We start from the raw sequence: 20,963 nt of genomic DNA on the forward strand, positions 1-20,963 counted from the left end.
CAAGCTACCAATGACTTTCTTCACTGAATTGGAAAAAACTACTTTAAAGTTCATATGGAATCAAAAAAAGAGCCCACATTGCCAAGACAATCCTAAGTCAAAAGAATAAAGCTGGAGGCATCATGCTACCTGACTTCAAACTATACTACAAGGCTACAGTAACCAAAACAGCATGGTACTGGTACCAAAACAGAGATATAGACCAATGGAACAGAACCAAGCCCTCAGAAACAATACCACACATCTACAACCACCTGATCTTTGACAAACCTGAGAGAAACAAGAAATGGGGAAAGGATTCCCTATTTAATGAATGGTGTTGGGAAAACTGGTTAGCCATATGTAGAAAGCTGAAACTGGATCTCTTCCTTACACCTTATACAAAAATTAATTCAAGATGGATTAAAGACTTAAATGTTAGACCTAAAACCTAAAAACCCTAGAAGAAAACCTAGGCAATACCATTTAGGACATAGTCATGGGCAAGGACTTCATGACTAAAACACCAAAAGCAATGGCAACAAAAACCAAAATAGACAAATGGGATCTAATTAAACTAAACAGCTTCTGCACAGCAAAAGAAACCACCATCAGAGTGAATAGGCAACCTACGGAATAGGAGAAGAATTTTGCAATCTACCCATCTGACAAAGTGCAAATATCCAGAATCTACAAAGAACTTAAACAAATTTACAACAAAAAGTTAAACAACCCCATCAAAAAGTGGGCAAAGGATATGAACAGACACTTCTCTAAAGAAGACATTTACAGAGCCAACAGAAACATGAAAAAAATGCTCATCATCACTGACCATCAGAGAAATGCAAATCAAAACCACAATGAGATACCATCTCATACCAGTTAGAATGGCAATCATTAAAGTCAGGAAACAACAGGTGCTGGAGAGGATGTGGAGAAATAGGAATGCTTTTACACTGTTGGTGGGACTGTAAACTAGTTCAACCATCAGGGAAGACAGTGTGGAGGTTCCTCAAGGATCTAAAACCAGAAATACCATTTGACCCAGCCATCCCATTTATGGGCATATACCCAAAGGTTATAAATCATGCTACTATAAAGACACATGCACACATGTGTTTATTGCAGCACTACTCACAATAGCAAAGACTTGGAACCAACCCAAATGTCCATCAATGATAGACTGGATTAAGAAAATGTGGCACATATACACCATGGCATATTATGCAGCCATAAAAAAGGATGAGATCATGTCCTTTGTACGGACATGGATGAAGCTGGAAGCCATCATTCTGAGCAAACTGTTGCAAGGACAGAAAAGCAAACACCGCATGTTCTCACTCATAGGTGGGAATTGAACAATGACAACACTTGGACACAGGGTAGGGAGCATCACACACTGGGGCCTGTCGTGGGGTTGGGGAGGGATAGCATTAGGAGAAATACCTAATGTAAATGACGAGTTTTTGGGTGCAGCACACCAACATGGCACATGTATACATATGTAACAAACCTCCACGTTGTGCACATGTACCCTAGAACTTAAAGTATAATTTTAAAAATAATAATAATAAATAAAGAATTTGATTTTTCTATTCTACATCAAGGTCAGCAACTTATAACACGTAGGCCAACAGAAGTTACCCAGTACTCCGTTTTCCTCTCCAAATAGCTAAGAATACATACAATGCCTTCCTTCCCCCAACACACACATTCACAGACCTGCATGTTATCATATGCCGACTCCTCTCATGGAGGCCAACATGTGGATACACATCAACCACCTCATGTAACCCCCCAACATACCAGAAAAATAGGCTGTCCACTAGGTAGACTATATCGTGTAATCACCATTCTTGAGCACCCACAATGTGCCTCCTCCAGATGCTGTGTGTATTATTTAATTTGGTCCTTACAATCACCTATGAAGTAGATACATTACCCCAACTTTATGAAAGATGACAATGAGACTCAGAAATTGGTGACAACCTGCCCAATTGAAGCTGAGGTCACTGTGCCACACTGTGCACGTGTATCAACTTTTCCTAGAGATAGAAATAATTTGCAAACACCATTATAAACACTTATAAGTCGTCATATTTTTTATTTTGGTGAAAACATTTTTGTATCGAATATTGCTTAAAAAAAAAACTAACAAAAAATTTTAAAACAAATATCTCTTTGATTCTTTGAAGTATTTATTGCAATGCTGTTCATTTGAGTAGCATTTGACTGAGTGATTGTTTTAAAGTGCACCCTTGGCCCTCCTAGAAACCTAAACCCTCACTGTTCATGAAAAGAGTTTTTAAATGTGGATTATTTGACTTTCAAGAAGACAGAAACCCACCATATTTTAACTTAGAAGAAAGGAAGAATTCAGGAGCAAGCTCATGGAAACAGTGCAAAAGTCAGGAAAATGGATGAGTCTCTTGGCCTGAGGGCCTCAAATGCTGCTAGGACCTTTTCTCTGCATGTCTCCCCACCATGCCTCTCTGTGTCTGCTTCATTTCCTCTCATGGACTCTCCTCCTGCCCCTCAGGCATGGCCACTGTAAAGCTCTCAGGCTTTCATTTTCTGCCTCACCACCAGAGAGGTAGTTCCAGCCGGCATGATGAAACCTCAGAGAAGGACTTCAATTCAACTGGCCTGAGTCATGTTCCCACCCCTGCCATCAGGACATGGCAAGACTGACAGCCCAAGTGAGGGGCAAAGGAAAATCCAGTTTGAATATTTCTGTAAAAGAAGGAAGTTTCTGCTCCACTTCAGAAAGTCAACTTTTTAAAAATGTTTTTAAAACTTTGATTATATTTTTAGCAGATGGTGAATCCAGAAAATGTAAGCAATAAACTCAAAGTCTGGAGACATATGAAAATAGTCTAAAAAGCAGGTGCTTTTGCCTCTGATGTAAATTCTAAGCTGAAGAATAATGAATTAAGGGAAATGACAGGTTAGGTCTTTAATTACATTTTACCCAAAGAAGCACTCTTCAGATGTTCAAATCCAGGTTTTCCTCCCCAAGACAAAGTTTTGAATAAACATTAAGTGATACATCTAAGTTCCATTCCCCGCCCCCAAATCACTGCTTTTAAGGTTGCTTAATGTTATTGTAGAAATTAACACTTTTTTAAACTTAGTGATCCCGTGAACAATGTAAACTCTGAAGCTCTTCTGCTACCACTCAGACCTCTAGAAGCTCATTAAATGCAAGATTGACCACATTTTTTATACTGACACAATAGAGCATTTCTGACTTACAAAAAATCCTGAGCAGGTAACTCAAGAAACTAGGGAATTTTCCCCTGGAAATAAAACCATCATATTCTCATTAAAGACTGCAAACGCATTTCTAATTTCTACTTTTAATTGAATCAACAAATAGAAAAAGGGGATCAGGACAAGTCAAAATAAGCTGTTCTTTTTTTCTCACTATCTCAAAGAATAACCTCAAAATCCAGATATCTAGGAGTAGAGGAAAGCAATGCTTTCTGGGAAGTGTATCTTCCCAAAGTTACCCTTTTTAGATCTGAAAGGTGTAGTTTTTAAATACATCTAGCCCAGAAAAGTAGTTTAATGATAGACATAACCCTTTTCAAAATCTATATCCCAAAGCTTTTCATGTTAACAATATTTTAATTTCTAGATAGATGGTAAAGTACTTAACTGTCTAGTCTTAAGAATTTTTTCAACCTTACCCTGCCTAAGCCATACCATACAATTAGAAAGTTACTTTCCGGTCCTAGAAATTTAATTATTTATTTATATAGAGAGTGCTGTATTTTTAACATCACTCATTAATTTATAATAAACCACTTGTGAATGAAAATAAGCTCAAAAAAGTTTATTCCCTTGAAATTTACATTTGAATGTACTATAGTCGTAGCTGTTTTTTTTTTTTTTTTTTTTAATGGCAGCTAGCTACAGAGTGAGTTATCATTAAGTAACTCAGTTGTCTGGAATTAACCTCACTTTATATTAATAAACCAGTAACTCATTCATCCCGTCAGTCAACAAATACCTACCAAGTACCATGTGTCAGGCACTGTTATAGGTGCCTAGGATACATCACTTAATGAACATAATAAATAAATGAGGTATCTACTGAGTTAGAAGGTGTGAGAACACAGGCAGAAAAGGGTGATGCGTACTGAGAGTGTAGGATGGACCAAAAGGATTTGGAGCTACGACTTGAAGGAGATGAGGGAATTAGCCATGTGGAGTTCTGCAAGAAGACAATTCCAGGCAGAAGAAACAGCCAAGATTAAAGCCCTAGGGTGACACAGTATCCAGCTTGTAGGAGGAACAGAAAAGAAGCCAGAATAGCTTGGGCAGAAGGAGGGAAGTAAAGAATCATAGGAAACAAGATTAGAGAGAAAGCCAATCTTGGAGCTGAATTTTTTTTTTTTTTTTTTTTTTTTTTTGAGATGGAGTCTTGCTCTGTTGACCAGATTGAAGTGCAGTGGTGTGATCTCATCTCACTGCAAGCTCCGCCTCCCAAGTTCACACGTTTCTCCCGCATCAGCCTCCTGAGTAGCTGGGACTACAGGTGCCCACCACCATGACTGGCTAACTTTTTTGTATTTTTAGTAGAGACGGGGTTTCACCATGTTAGCCAGAATGGTCTAGATCTCCTGACCTTGTGATCTGCCCGCCTCGGCCTCCCAAAGTGCTGGGATTACAGGCTTGAGCCACCACATCCAGCCTGAATGCTTTTAATACTTTTTTGAGTATTTGAATTATCATTTCCGTAAAGCATATTATGCTTCATCTTATACCTGATCATAATGCTCCCTTGTTATCCTCCTTATAACCAGTTTCTTATTGAAACTAATTTGATAGTTCATGTGACCACTATAATTGTATGATTCTACTGAATTTAACATTCTCTATGTCCAAATTTCAGGTTGTGACTGATGCTGAAAATTGTTTTAAAAATAAGACATTTAATTATTCCATCAATTTGAACTACATTATGATAAAAGAAAAAATGCCAGCCCAGGCGCAGTGGCTCATGCCTATAATCCCAGCACTTTGGGAAGCCAAGGCAGGTGGATGACTTGAGGTCAGAGTTCAAGAGCAGCCTAGTCAATATGGTGAAACCTGTCTCTACAAAAAATACAAAGATTAACTGGGTGTGGCAGTGGGCCTCTATAATTCCAACTATTCGGGAACCTGAGGCAGGAGAATTGCTTTAACCTTGGAAGCAGAGGTTGCAGGAACCATGATTGCCCACTGCACTCCAGCCTGGGCAACAGAGCAAGACCCTGTCTCAAAAAAAAAAAAAAAAAAAAGAGCAAAGAAAAAATGCATGTATTCATTCATAGGTAAAATAACATTTCTTCAAAATACTTATGCTGTCAAAAGAAGACACGTTATTTGCAAATGTAAAATATTTCTCTAAGAGTTAAATACTAAAGTATGGCAATATGGTTTGACTGTGTCCCCACCCAAATCTCAACTTCAGTTGCATCTCCCAGCATTCTCATATGTTGTGGGAGGGACCCAGGGGGAGGTAATTGAATCATGGGGGTCAGTTTTCCCAGGCTATTCTCATGATAGTGAATAAGTCTCACTAGATCTGATACGTTTACCAGAGCTTTCCACTTTTGCTTCTTCCTTTTTCTCTTGCCACCATGTAAAAAGTGCCTTTCACCTCCCGTCATGATTCTGAGGCCTACCCAGCTATGTGCAACTTTAAGTCCAATTAAACCTCCTTTTCTTCCAAGTTTCAGGTATGTCTTTATCAGCAGCATGAAAACGGACTAATACATACGGCCTACCAATCTTTTTAGACTATCATCACATCATAGTACCAAAAATGTCTTTTAAAAATATAATCCATATATTTCATAACAAATATAGAATTTGATACCTGCCACAACATTGTGCTTTCCTAAGGAATCACGTTCCCACCCTAATACCTAAACCATCTACTGTATCAGAATGTGAATGCTTCTACTGAAATGTGCATAGTTATTGGAAGACTAAAAGAAAAAAAAAAAAAGTCGTGCATAGTGATATCCAGGAGATAGAGACAAAAACAACTCCTAAGATTAGAGATAGTGGAAGCAGTGTGCTATAGTAAAAGTAAGGGGGCCCTGAGGTTGTGTGAAGCTACACTAAATTAGAAAAGCCTTAGGGGCTTCCACATAAGTAGGAGCACTAAGTATAATTGAAGGAAGAAGCCACTGTACTCACCTACTCAACAAATATTTATTGTCTTCTATGTGCTGAACCCTTCAATAGTAGCTGGAGATATAGTAGTGAAAAAAAACTAGTCATGGAATTTATAGTCCAATGAGGGAAGGCAGATGCTAAGCAAATCAAACAGGAGCACTCAAAGAAATCACTTCATTGCAGTTATCCTAAGTGCTATTGTTAGAGTAGGCGTATAGCTAAACATGACCAGGATGGGGAGCCCCTGAGGAAATGGAGGTCTGGAAAAATCTAACACCTCAGAGATCACCGGAAACAACTAGACTAGTTACAAACAGAGGAGAAATATCTATGCGGGAAGGCCCACTCCTTAAGATACCCAGTAATCGTCTCTTTGCAGTTAACCTGTCAGGATGTAGCTGGGTGCATACTGACAAAGAGGAGAAGAGGGTTTATTAGTCTATTTTCATGCTGCTGATAAAGACATACCCAAGACTGGGCAGTTTACAAAATAAAGCAGTTTAATGGACTTACAGTTCTACATGACTGGGAAGGTCTCAGGATCACGACAGAAGGCAAGAAGGTGCAAGTCACATCTTACATGGTGGCAGGGAAGAAAGAACTTATGCAAGGAAATCCCTCCTTATAAAACCATCAGCTCTCATAAGACTTATTCACTATCATTAGAACAACACTGTAAAGACTCAACCCCATGATTCAGTTACCTTCCACTGGGTCCCTACTGTGTCTGGAATTTGTGGGTTCTTGGTCTCGCTGACTTCAAGAAGGAAGCTGCAGACCCTCGCAGTGAGTGCTGCAGTTCTTAAACGTGGTGTGTCCAGAACTTGTTCCTTCAGATGTTCAGATGTGTCTGCAGTTTTTTCCTTCTGATGGGTTTGTGGTCTCGCTGGCTTCAAAAGTGAAGCTGCAGACCTTAGCGGTGACTCTTACAGCTCATAAAAGCAGCCTTGATCCAAAAAGTGAGCAGCAGCAAGATTTATTGTAAAGAGCAAAAGAACAAAGCTTCTACAGCAGAGAATGGCACCCTGGTAGGTTGCTACTGCTGGCTGGGCAGCCTGCTTTTATTCCCTTATCCCACCCCACCCACATCTTGCTGATTGGTCCATTTTACAGAGAGCTGATTGGTCCATTTTGACAGAGTGCTGATTGGTGTGTTTACAACCCTTTAGCTAGACACAGAGTGCTAGACAGAAAAGTTCTCCAAGACCCCACTAGGTTAGCTAGTTACAGAGTACTGATTGGTTTATTAACAAACCTTGAGCTAGACACAGGGTGCTGATTGGTGTATTTGCAATCCCTTAGTTAGACATAAAGGTTCTTCAAGTTCCCACTAGATTAGCTAGATACAGAGTACTGATTGGTGTATTTACAAACCTGGAGCTAGACACAGGGTGCTGATTGGTGTATTTACAATCCCTTAGCTAGACATAAAGATTCTCCAAATCCTACTAGACTCAGGAGCCCAGCTGGCTTCACCTAGTGGATCCCACACCGGGGGTGCAGGCGGAGCTGCCCGCCAGTCCGGAGTTGCCTGCCTGCACTCTTCAGGCCTTGGGCGGTCAATGGGACTGGGAACCGCCGTGCAGGTGGCAGTGCTCATTAGGGAGGCTCCGGCGGTGCAGGAGCCTAAGGCTGGCGGGGGAGGCTTGGACATGGTGGGCTGCAGGTCCCGAGCCCTGCCCCACAGGGAGGCAGCTGAGGCCAGGCAAGAATTCAAGCACAGTGGCGGCAGGCTGGCACTACTGGGGGACCCAGCACACCCTCTGCAGCTGCTGGCCCGGGTGCTAAGCCTCTCGCTGCCCTGGGCGGTGGCACCTGTGGTCAGCTCCGAGTGTGGGGCCTGCTGAGCCCATGCCCACCCGGAACTAGCGTTGGCCTGCGAGCCCTGTGCCAGCCCCATTTCCCACGCACGCCTCTCCCTCCACACCTCCCAGCAAGCAGAGGTAACCAGCTCTGGCCTTGGCCAGCCCAGAGAGGGGCTCCCACAGTGCTGTGGTGGGCTGAAGGGCTCCTCAAGCACTGCCAGAGTGGACGCTGAGGCCGAGGAGGCACCCAGAGTGAGGGCTGCTAGCATGTTGTCACCTCTCACTACCACTACACTTGGGAATTGTGGGAGCTACAATTCAGGATAAGATTTGGGTGGGGGCACAGGAAATGGTATCAGAGGGCAGAGACACTCCTAAGAAATATGCAGGTACAGTAAGTATAGATCTGACCTCTATACAACCGTCCTGGGATGGTGCTAATGAACAATGCAGCCACTAGGTATACTTAGTATCCAACACTGCCTCATGCATGCACACCAAGGGGAGTATATTAGTCTGTTTTCACACTGCTGATAAAGACATGCCCAAGACTGGGCAAGTTACAAAAGAAAGAGGTTTAAATGAATTTACGGTTCCACATGGCTGGGGAGGCCTCACTATCATGGCGGAAGGCAAGGAGGAGCAAGTTACATCTTACTTGAATGGCAGCCGGCAAAAAGAGCTTGTGCAGGAAAACTCCCCCCTTATAGTAACCATCAGATCGCGTGAGGCTTACTCAGTACCACAAGAACAGCACAGGAAAGACCTGCCCCCATGATTCAATTACCTCCCACCGGGTCCCTCACACAACGCCTGGGAATTCAAGATGAGATTTGTGTGAGGACAGAGCAAAACCATACAGGGGAGGGTCCCACAAGCCTGGGGTGGGAACTCGGCAGGGAAAGGTCAGGGACTTAAGGCAGAAGCGGGAAAACTACACAAAGAAAAAAGGTGATGACTTAAGACAGAGGTGAAAACTTCAAGAAAAAATTCAACATCATAAAAATCTCTGGGTGTGCCTGGCCCATTCTCTTTCAGCAGCCCGCTCTGCCTCATCTTTCAGAGTGTCCTATCCCTTTAAATAAACTCTCTGCTCCCTCTTTCCCTTCAAGTAAAGCTTTCTGCTGTCTTTGAACTGGCCACAACCTTTCTCCCAAGACTATTAAGGACTGAGTTTTCCCGCACTTCCGGGCACCACTGTCTCCAGTTGAAAGAAGGCTCCATGTGCTCAAACCTTTAAGTGGGTCACACATTAGAGCTTCATCTGGTGACGGATGCGTGGCTATTGAGTGCTCACTACGTATTTGTTCACTTAACGAAATATGTGAAAGAGAAGCACAGGATAGAGTGATAGCACGAAACAGGGAATCCCAACCAAATCTGGGGGCTCAGTGTGAGTTAAGCTGAAATCTGGAAAATAAAGAGGAGAAGACAAGGAATAGGAAAGAAGGAAAGGGAAGAGGAGAAGGTGGGAGAAATTTCTTTGGAGAAAACAACTGATGGCAGCAAGCTCTGAGGAGGGAAACCTGATCCTTCCTTAGGATCCTCTGACCAGGGGAGTGGGAGGGTAGTGACTGAGAGACAAGTAGGCAAAGGCCAGATCCTGCAAGGTCTTGGAACCTTTATGGAAGAGTTGTAACTTTGCCCTAAGAGCAATAGAAAACCACTGAAGGATTTTGATAGAGGAATGGTATGCTCAGATACATGTTTTTTTGTTGTTGTTTTTTTTCGAGACAGAGTTTCGCTCTGTCGCCAAGGCTAGAGTGCGGTGGTGCGATCTCCGCTCACAGCAAGCTCTGCCTCCCGGGTTCACGCCATTCTCCTGCCTCAGCCTCCCGAGTAGCTGGGACTACAGGCGCCCGCCACCAAACCCGGCTAATTTGTTTGTATATTTATTAGAGACGGGGTTTCACCATGTTAGATGGTCTTTGTCTCCTGACCTGGTGATCCGCCGCCTCGGCCTCCCAATGTGCTGGGATTACAGGCGTGAGCCCTTGCGCCCGGCTTTTTTTTTTTTTTTTTTTTTTTTTTAAGTGATCACAGGGGCAGTATGTAGGGAAAAAGATAAATCCTAGGATTCTATCATTTTCTCAACACTGAATTTAGAATTTAAAAAGTCTGCCCAGGAGTTTCTTGAATTTGACTTAACTACACAGAGAAACTTCTGAGGGGAAGAATTTTAAGAATCAGGATGAGGTTATCGATAGAAGACATGAATTTTGATTCCTTGGAAATGGTGGTAGACAGAACTCTAAGATGACCCTCTTCCTTGGTTTACTCACATGAATATGTCAACATTACATGGTAAAAGAGATTTGACAAATGTAATTAAGGTTATCAATCAGTTCACTTTAAGAAGAGGAGGTGATCATGGTAGGCCTCATCTAATCACATGAGTTTAACCACTGCTGGGACAGAAGGTCTGTGAAGCAAGGAACTAAAAATGGTGTCACTAAGCTGAGAATGGTCCCCAGTCAGCAGCCATCAAGAAAATGGGGATCTCAGTCCCACAATTGCAAACTGAATTCTGGCAATAACCTAAATAAGCTTGAAAGCAGATTCTTCCCCTGAGGCTCCAGGTAAGAGCTCCACCCAGCAGACACCTAGACTTCAGCCTTGTGAGACCCTTGGTGGAGAACCTTGTTGAGCCCTCATGGACTCCTGAGCTACAGAACTGTGATACAGTAAATGTCTGTTGTTTTAAACAACTAAGGATGTGGTCATCTGTTATGCACATACATCTGTAAACACTGTGTTAGAGTGACCCTCTGAGAATAATTAGTTGAAATTTTATTACTGTGTGTCTATTAGGTTGTTTTGTTATACATTGAAAAGGAAAGAATCTTACTTACCCATTTGGGCTGCTATAGCAAAGTGCTATAGACTGAGTGGCTTATAAATAACAAAAATTTATTTCTCACTGTTCTGGATGCTACAAGTCTGATATCAGAGTGCCAGCATTCTTGGGTTCTGGAGAGGGCTCTCTACCAGGTTGCAGACTGCCAACTACTCATTGTATCTTCACATGGTGGAAAGACAGTGAGAGAGCTCTCTGGGGTCTCCTTTACTAGTCCACTAATTCTATTCTTGAGAACTCTACCCTCATAACTTAATCAGCTCCCAGGACCCCACCACCGAATACCACCACATTGGAGGTTAAAATTTCAACATATGAGTTTGATAGGGTGGGTGGATACAAACATTCAATCCATAACAGAAAGCAATAATGATTTATTGAACTTTCTATTGTGGCGGTTTTCATTCTGCAAATACTCTCCTAAGAAGCATTTAGTTCACTTGTGCTCACTTTGTAAGTATTTTACAAGATCACATGAAGTGAAGAAGAGGTTAAAGCCAGAAAATGTAGGGTCTTGCTCCAGACCTTGACCCCACATCTTGTCCTCACTTATCACCATCTCCTAATCCTGCAGGGAAGATTGGCCACCTCCAGAAGCTAATCAATATGGGCACTTTTCTGTGAAAAATAAAAGGCTGTGCCAACAAATTCCTATCTCCCAGCTGCAGATGATAAGAAAGTTTCTTTGCCTTGACATTTGCTTATCTTTGACCAATAAGAACTGACATTTGATTATACACTGGACTATCCAACATTCTCCTCCCTCCCATTTTCCACCCCATCACCTGTTGTCGAATTACTTTTAAATTCTACCTCTTGAAAATGCAGGAATAAGAATTAAAGTAATCTCCCAAATAATTACAATCACTACATTTGATTAAAAATATCAGAAGAGGCTGAGAAAAAAATGACTATTCATTAGGGTGGAACAATGTCTACAATAAATCCAAAATCTTGGTAATTTAACATTAATAAGAATTTTCTATTGCTTGTCTCACAATTTGGAGGAGGAGGCACGAGTAATTCTTCACCCAGTTTTCAGCAGCCCCGTCTCCATCCATTTAATGATTCTACCATCTGCTAGGGCCTCAGAATCCTCCTCTGTATTTTCTGCAATTACTCAGGCTCTGAGGGAAAAATATATTATAAATAAGATAGAGAAAGAAGTCCACTAGTGATTTCTTTCATCCGGAGGTGATGCACATCACTTCCATTTGCATTCCACTGGCAAGAAACAGTTACATAGTCACATCTAAATACAAAGGAGCTGGGAATTATAACTTGGCTCTGTGCCCAGGAGGAAGTGAGGATGGAAATGGCTGAGTCCTAGCTCTGTATCCCGTACAATTGAATAAGATGAAAACTATAAGTGATCCATAAACTTTGGTTATCGGTGCTAGTAATTCACCTTTATCATGGATTTAGAAACATGTAGTTCCAATTACTACTGCTGCATAACAAAGCCTAACACCATAAAGCAACTGTTTTATTAAGCTTTTGGATTTTGTGGGCCGCAAATTCAAAAAAAGGCACAGAAGAGATAGCTTGTTTCCGCTCTGTGGTATGTGGAGTCTCGGGAGGATGATTCAACAGCAAGGGGCTGGAATCACCTAGAGGCATCTTTATTCACAGGGTTGGCAGCTAATGTTGGAGAGCAGTTAAAACCTTAAGTAAAGGTATTTACCCAATGCATGACATCTCAGGTGCTTGGACTTTTTCACAATGGTCAATTGTGAAACTCCTCAGAGTCAAATTTCTCACATGGAAGCCCAGAGTTTCAAAAGCAAATGCCCCAGAGGACAGGTTATGTGGCCTTTTATGACTTATCTTCAACCACTTCTGTTGTACTCTACTAGTCTAAGAATTCATAAGCTCACCCTAATTCAAAGAGAGGAGACATAGACTGATCCCCTAATGGGAAATTAGTTACCAAGGTCACATTGCAGAGAGGTATGTGCAATTGAAGATATTGTGGTGTCTAATTTTGGAAACTATAATCTCCCACATACATTATCTTAGAATCACTGAATTTCGGTGTTTGAAAGGACTCCTTACTCTATAGAACAAGAGCCAGCAAACAGTAGCCCACTGCCAGTTTTTGTAAGCAGGGTTTAACTGAAATTACACTATGCCTATTTGTTAGCAGATTTGAGGAGTTGCAAAAGATACCATATGACCTACAAAGGCAAAAGTATTTATTATCTGGCCCTTTACAGAAAGAGTTTGCATAATCTGTAGATACAATATCAATTAAACATGTGGGCACTGAAGTTAAACCACTAGGTTTTCAAATCTCAGTTCTGGAAGTGGTCAGTTATGTGGCTTTGAACAAGCTACTCAGCGTCTCTAGGCTGCCAATTTCCCACCTTCATAATTGGGGAAACAGTAAAGTCTGTCATTGAATTGTGAGCATTACATGAAATAATGAAAAGGGCATAATAACCATTCATAAACGCTAACTCATGCTGTAGAATTGCCTTAAAGTATCAGCTAGATCAAATGTCCATTCGAGTCATATGTTTATCCCCACTGTCATCTGCTGCAGATTTCAACACATCTAGTGATACGGGAAGTCCATTCGATCTTTAATCATTTTATTAGAAATTTCTTCCTACTAGGTTAAAATCTGCCTCCTTATAGCTATATGCAATTAATCCTGGTTCTATCTCCTAAAGGCTCTATAAAACATCTCTTCCAAATATAAGGTTCTTTGAAAAGGCTATCTCTGAATTTTATCTTATCAGAACGACACATCTTTAGTTCTTTCAATTGCCTCTCTTAAGACAGAGTTCACATCACTTTTCCACTTTAAAATTCCCCTTAGAAGGAAATATAAATAGCATTTATCCAGAAATTAGCAAAAGACTTCAGGCCTGCAGATAGATCTGTATCGCTGGTCCCTAAATTCTCCATAGGAGTGATGTGTGGAAGAGTCGATTTCTTAAGATCCTGGGACGGGTGTTTGTTGTTGCCTTTTTATGTTCAATGTTACATAACTCCATCCTGTGGAGATCTTTCCAGGTGTTCATAATTTACTTTAGACTGTCCACTGCCCTTACCAGCTTTATATCACCCACACGTATCTCTGAAGGCTTGATCCAAATCATTAATAAATATTCCATCAAGTTGAAATTAATATTATGAGTAATCCTGAACTTAATTACAGCAACTGAATGTTGCTTTAATAATTGCATTTCTTCCTTCTTGGACTTCCATTGACCTTAATCACTATTTGTTCAACCATTCTCACTTGGGTGTCATTCCTCTTAGTGAAAGAAATTGGAAGCAAATATAAAGGAAAACATAAGCATTTCTCTTTCTCTTTTTCAACATTACACTTCAAATCAAGATATGTATCTGTATTACTCAGGGGTCTCCAGAGAAACAAAACCAAGAGGAGAGAGAGATTAATTTTAAGGAATTGGCTCACATGATTGTGGAAGCTTGGTAAGTCCACAATCTTCAGAGTAGTTGGGCAAGCTGGAGACCCAGGGATTCTGCTGGCGAATTCCTTCTTGCCCAGTAGAGGTCAGACTTTGTTCTATTAACACCTTCATCCGATTGGATGAGGCCCATCCATATCATGGAAGGTAATTCACTTTACTCAAAGTCCACTAATTTCAAATGTTAATCGAATGCAAAAACACCTTCACAGAAAGATCCAGAATAGTGTTTGACCAAATGTCTGGTCGCTGTGGTCCAGCCAAGTTGAGTCATAAAATTAACCATCAGAGTATCTCTTTCTATAATCATTTATCTTACAATAAAAATAGCTAAGACTATAGCCTATATGAATCCTGGATTTATGTTTTGATAATTAGTTCTTTTATAATAGATGGTCTGTTATATAAAACCACAATTAAGTGTGCGTCTGTCTGAGAAGGTAGTCATGGTAAAATATAACCATGACTTTTGTTACTAAATATAAAAGTACAGCATCTTGGGCCAGGTGCGGTGGCTCACGCCTGTAATCTCAACACTTTAGGAGATTGAGGCGGGCGGATCACCTGAGGTCAGGAGTTCAAGACTAGCCTGGCCAACATGGTGAAACCCCACCTCTACTAAAAATACAAAAAAATTAGCTGAGCATCGTGGTGGGCACCTGTAATCTCAGCTACTTGGGCAGCTGAGGCAGGAGAATTGCTTGAACCCAGGAGGCAGAGGTTTCAATGAGCCGAGATTGTGCCATTCCACAGCAGCCTGGGCAACAAGAGCAAAACTCCATCTCAAAAAAAAAAGAAAGTACAGCATCTTAACTGATTATTTTCTGTACCTAAGAAAAAGATCAGTTGGGGGGGATAAATGAGAATGCAACTCTGATTTTTAAGGTTAGCACTGCTGCAAGTTTCAGAATGCAACTTAAAACTTATGCATATGCTTGTGTTCTTTAAAGCATTCACCTATTTTTAAAATTCCACTTTTTATATGTTAAATTTTTAAATTAGCATTTTAATTTCAAATGTTATTTCTTCAAATGATTTTTACAAGATGATTGAAACAAATATCTATATAAATAAGATGTCTAAGTGTGAAATGTGGGTTCAATACAATATTTGTAACAAAATTTTACTAGAATTTTTCTTAAGCCAACATATTGTCTATAGAAACAAGATTTTATTGAACTACTATTTTAGTTTCGGTGGGTTTTTTTTTGTTAAGACAGGGTCTCGCTCTGTTGCCCAGGCTGAAGTGCAGTGGTGGAAACATAGGTCACTGCAGCAAGCCGTTCTCCCACCTCAGCCTCCCAAGTAGCTGGGGCTGCAGGCACACACCACCACATCCAGCTAATTTTTGTATTTTTTGTAGAGATGAAGTTTTGTCATGTTGCACAGACCGGTCATGACCTCCTGGGCTCGAGTGATCCTCCCTCCTTGGCCTCCCAAAGTACTGGGATTACAGGCATGAGCCACTGCACTCAGCTGTATTTTGGTTTTAAACTTTTATGAATCTAGATTTTAAATAACATGGTTTTCTTTTTTGGTTAGCCATTTATAGTAAGTAGAACTTATTGATTTAACGACTTTTAGAGATTTTAAGATGGTTTGTGAGTCCTACTGATAATTCCTTTCTGGTGTGAGATTCACTGTTGTCTTCTGTTCTGTTTTTCCCTTTTCAGGTTTGGATGTGTGGAGGAGAAATGTTTGATGTTCCGTGTTCCAGAGTTGGTCATATCTATAGGAAGTACGTTCCATACAAAGTTCCATCTGGGACCAGCCTGGCAAGAGTGAGTAACTCAAGATCAGAACAGACTGGGGTCAATATGGCTTTCTGTAACCAGAGTAACCAGCCCTGCCCATGGCATAGGTCATCTAAGGCACAGTCTGAGAAAAGCTCTCCGGTGTATAGAGAGCTCCTGTGCTTCTCAGAGTCTTATTTCCATTGCTTAAAGAAGTATTAACCATTATGCTATTTCTTGTTACGAATTGTTTCAAAGCATTTTCATATACATTATATCTAATCTTCACCATTACCTTCTGAAGTCTGTGTTCTTATCTTTATTTTGTAGATGGGAAAATGAAGTCTGAACTAGGTGGTTGTTCATGCTCACATGAATGCCAAATAGCAGAGTAGGTCTGCGGACCTGGGGCAGCCAGTTCTCTCTACCCACATGGAATGTGGCAGGATCTGTAATAAGTCAGATGGAAAAAGGGGTAAAGGGAGATGGGAAAAGGTGGATGCCCAAACTCTGCCTTCTCTTTTATAACTAGGGCCAGCTCTGCCTCAAATTTCTCCCCATCCTCAACATTTCAAAATTGGCTCAGGCTAAGACTTTTTTCCAATATTGTCTTGAATAAAACCTTTCTTGTAAACCAGATGCAAAGATGCTGTTCTCTTCTGCCATTTAAACATTTTTATGCATGTTTAGGAGAACAGTCTCACAATACTGTCGCCAAACAATCCTGACAATTTCTCTGCTTTCCATATTACTTTCTTCAGGGATGAGTCAGTTTTTGTCGCCACAATATGTACCTGCTACTGCTCAGAATCCAAATCTAGAAAAAGAGTATTTTATCACACTGCTACCCTAGAAATCAAATCCTGAATTATTCATTTTGGTTCTTTTACTAATAAGGCTGCAGGATATAACTATTTGGATCTTTTATATAAGGCTCATATAACAAGCTTTTGTAAAAATAAATAAATGAATTCACCAGGAATCATTAGAGTATCAGTAACACAAAGGTAGAGCTTTGGTCTGTGTTAGTTACTGCTGTACTCCCAGAACCTAAAACAACGCTTAGGGAACACTCAGATATTTGTTGAAAGAATTAATTAATCAGGAAAGCTAAGAGAGGAAAATGCTGGAGATGTAAGTTGTTACTAAAACTTAAATACTTTTTAATGAGTATAACAAAATTTTCTTTTACAGCGAATCTTCGTGTGTGGGGGGAGTCGTTCTTCCTTACTCCCTTTCTGAGAGTATTCATCAACTGTCATTTTTCTTTAGTCACATCCACATTCTGTAACAGCAATTAGAGTTCCTAGTAATAAAATGACCTTACACACACCTTGAATGGGAATACAGGCTGAGTATCCCTCATCTGAAATGCTTAGGACCAGGAGTGTTTCAGATTTTCGGACTTTTTTTCCAGATTTTCAGATTTTTTCCAGATTTGGGGATATTTACATACACATAATGAGATATCTTGGGGATGAGACCCAAGTCTAAACACAAAATTCACTTATGTTTCATATACACCTTATATACATGGCCTGAAGGTAATTTTATACAATATTTTTAATAATTTTGTGCGTGAAACCAAATTCGTGTTAGTACTTATGTGTCGAATTTTCTACTTTTGGCACCATGTTAGCACTCAAAGAGTTTTGGATTTTGGAGCATTTTGTATTTTGTATTTTCAGATTACAGATGCCAACCTGTAGTCACATTCCTCCTTTCCCTAACTAAATTAAAAATTTAATTAGACACTAATAACATATTCCTCTAAGTAGCTGTCGAAATACACTATTCGAAGGGAAAAAGCAGTCACAAAATTATAAAGTAATTAAAGAACTGCATTTGGGTAAGGAAATATGGTTTGATTTAGTCATAAGACTTAAGATATATGAATCAGAAAACAAGAGTTCACAGGAAAGTAAATGATGGAGCAATTTAGAGTACATGTCACCAATCGGCCGAGTAGATATAATAAATCATAGCAGTTTAAAATATCCTAAAGATAATGATGCTCTCTCCTGTATCCACTTTCATTCACTCATATGCTCCCCCGCTAGTGCTCTGAAAAGAACCATTCACTTCCAAGACAATGTGTGTGTGTGCTTGGTTTGTGGTCTAAAGTAGAGTGTAAAAGCTTCTGGGAGAATGTTGTGCTCATCCAAGGGGACCTATTTTCAAAAAATAAAACCGTTCATATATTTTCAAGAAAGAAGTTAAGTACTATTTCAAGGATTGTCAAACACAGAGAAACTGGGGTTGGCACATAAAACTTCCAGGAAAATGTGAATGCTTATTTAAATGAGAAAAGTCCATAATTCTGAATTTTAATCTTTTCCACTCAAATTTTACTTCAGGGCTCATTTTTATTTTTTTTTTTCTGAACCGCTAGAGCAATCAGAAAGTCATAAATATTGAAGCTTGACTGTCACTCTGAGGAACATTTTATGGTTTTTTTAAGTTAAAAAAAGTACATTAAAATGAAAAACAATTCTGATATTTTGTGGGAGCACCTCAACTACCTTGCTACGCACTACATTATTACTATATCATCAAAAATGAGGAGAGACTTCATCTATGCTTCAAATGCAGGGCCACGTCTACTCAATTGGGATTTTAATCTTGCAGCCTCGTCAGGAAATGGAGACGAAGGTAGAGACTTGACTCCAAAGGCTTGTTTTCTTACTTTACAAAGGTCGTTTAATTCTTCAAAAATGCACACTTTTCACATTGATGATTCCAAAAGACTTCCAAAATATTTAAACACCCACATAGGCATGCAAATGTCCGAACATCTTTAAACAGCCTGCTGGTTGGCGTATACTATAGAAATGCATTTGTAAAATTAGTTCTTCAGTACCTTCTATTTGCCTGGCATTCAAATCTGGTTGGAAGAGACAAGATATCCATATACGAAACCATTAGAGGACAGTACAAGACAAGTAATTGTTTAAATGTATCATAAGGATATGTATAGGTATAGGGAAGAGGAGGAAGTAGCACCATAGCTGTGACCTTCCTCAGTCCTCTCAAATTAAAGGACTTGAAAGAGGATCTTCAAGAATATGTCCACTGAATTAACAAGTTTCATGTAACAGTGGTTTCCAAACTCAGGATTAATGATGAGAGCCAATTCCTGGCTAACATTTCACCTCGCCTCAGTGAACTAAGAAAAATAATAATCCCAAAACTAAACCTGTTCAACTTAATAACATCTTTTTATGCAGAAACTATAAGTGTTTTTTTTTCATTGAAAAAAATAGAATGCAAGGTAGTAAATTTTTGTTAGTGCCCTTATTTGGTAAAAACAAAAATTAGCATCACTTTGTCATTTCCCACAAAATGTAAAAACCTAGGACACCGTAACTTACACTTCAGCTTCATCTGGGAATCAGAGTATTCACCTGTCTTTAATAAACCTAGACAGTTTTACTGAGTCAGCTCGGGGTCTAATGTCAGTATACTGGGACACGGTTGTGGTGTCTTGCCACCAGGAACAAACAGCAAGTCCTTGAGGGAAAGGATGCTCATGTCTAGAGTTGCAGGGAGACTAGAAAGACAGCAGGACTGTGGTGACAATCATTCCTTCTTTGGAATGGCGCTGGCCATCCTTCATCACAGAAGTGTGAGCAGCTCCTCAGCAAAGGTCCACTGAGTGTCGCTTTGCACAGCCCGAGGAGGCTGAGTGGCAAATAGGTGGAAGAATCTCAAAGAAGAGATTCTTCTGTTCATTCCAACTCTCACCACTCGTATTCAACATAGTATTGGAAGTTCTGGCCAGGGCAATCAGGCAAGAGAAAGAAATAAAAAGTATTCGAATAGGAAAAGAGGAAATCAAATTGTCTCTGTTTGCAGATGACATGATTGTATATTTAGAAAACCCCATCGTCTCAGCCCAAAATCTCCTTAAGCTGATAAGCAACTTCAGCAAAGTCTCAGGATACAAAATCAATGTACAAAAATCACAAGCATCCTTATACACCAATAACAGACAGAGAGCCAAATTATGAGTGAACTCCCATTCACAATTGCTACGAAGAGAATAAAAATACCTAGGAATCCAACTTACAAGGGATGTGAAGGACCTCTTCAAGGAGAACTGTAAGAACCATTCAAGAACATGGGAGACTAAATTCTTTCTAGTTTCAGGATAGGAGCTAAAACTAAAGTCAAATCTCGTAAAAGCCAAATTATACAGGCTGCTTCCCAGGTCCTGAAAATGTTAACTTAGAGTGAAAGGGATAGAGGTTAAATGGTAAAGGAGTAGAGCTGGGGCTATGAACCGAGGTCTGTCTGGTCGAGGTTGATGCTCCTCACCACAATGTTCCTCCTAGAGTGCTTGAGATAGACTGGAGCAGCCTGGGCATCTCTGGCAGGAAACCAGTGTAGCAAAGTACCAAGTAGACATGGTCAGGCAGAGTTACGGAGGGTGTGTGTAGCACCTGTGGAGTTCACCTTGAAAGACCCTGGATGCAGATCACAGTGTTGACCTTTGCTCCTTGACTATAGGGTCTTGAACAGGAAGTGTCAGGATAAAAATAGAAGAAGTAAAATAGAAACCAATAAATAATTATTAAAATGGAGAAAGTCTAAAGAAAGTCTAAAGAAGTTAACATTTTGAATGCAAGGAGCATTTGTAAAAAAAAAAATTCATAAAAGATTTTTATTGATTTGTTACACTGTGCACGGAAGTGGGGCTCACATGTGACTATGAGCTTTCCATCTCAGCATCCCAGAGAAAATAGTATCAGTACAAAAACAGGGAAGGGAGGAAGAGGAAAGGGGAAGAGACTGAGATTGGTTTTAGATAAGGTTAAGTGACAGCCTGGGACAGTCTGTGATAGCCAGATCTGGGGAGATACCCACAGATTTTCCATCCAGAATTCTGAGAGCACACAAAAACTTTTGACAGATTTTCTTTGGCAAATAAATGTTTACTTCTGGAAAAAAAAATAATGCTTACTGTGCCAGT

General features: G+C 40.2%; 1 protein-coding gene across 1 annotated transcript in view; it reads left to right on the forward strand.

Annotated features, from left to right (window-relative positions):
- Nucleotides 1-20,963, forward strand: part of GALNTL6 (polypeptide N-acetylgalactosaminyltransferase like 6) — a 994,726-nt gene that overhangs the window by 876,582 nt on the left and 97,181 nt on the right. Inside the window, exon 8 of the mRNA XM_008000268.3 lies at nucleotides 15,932-16,039. Within this exon, the coding sequence (XP_007998459.2) occupies nucleotides 15,932-16,039 (108 nt within the window). The remainder of the gene's footprint in view (nucleotides 1-15,931; nucleotides 16,040-20,963) is intronic.

This window comes from Chlorocebus sabaeus, chromosome 7 (genome assembly GCF_047675955.1).
Source record: "Chlorocebus sabaeus isolate Y175 chromosome 7, mChlSab1.0.hap1, whole genome shotgun sequence".
NCBI classification, from domain to species: Eukaryota; Metazoa; Chordata; class Mammalia; order Primates; family Cercopithecidae; genus Chlorocebus; species Chlorocebus sabaeus.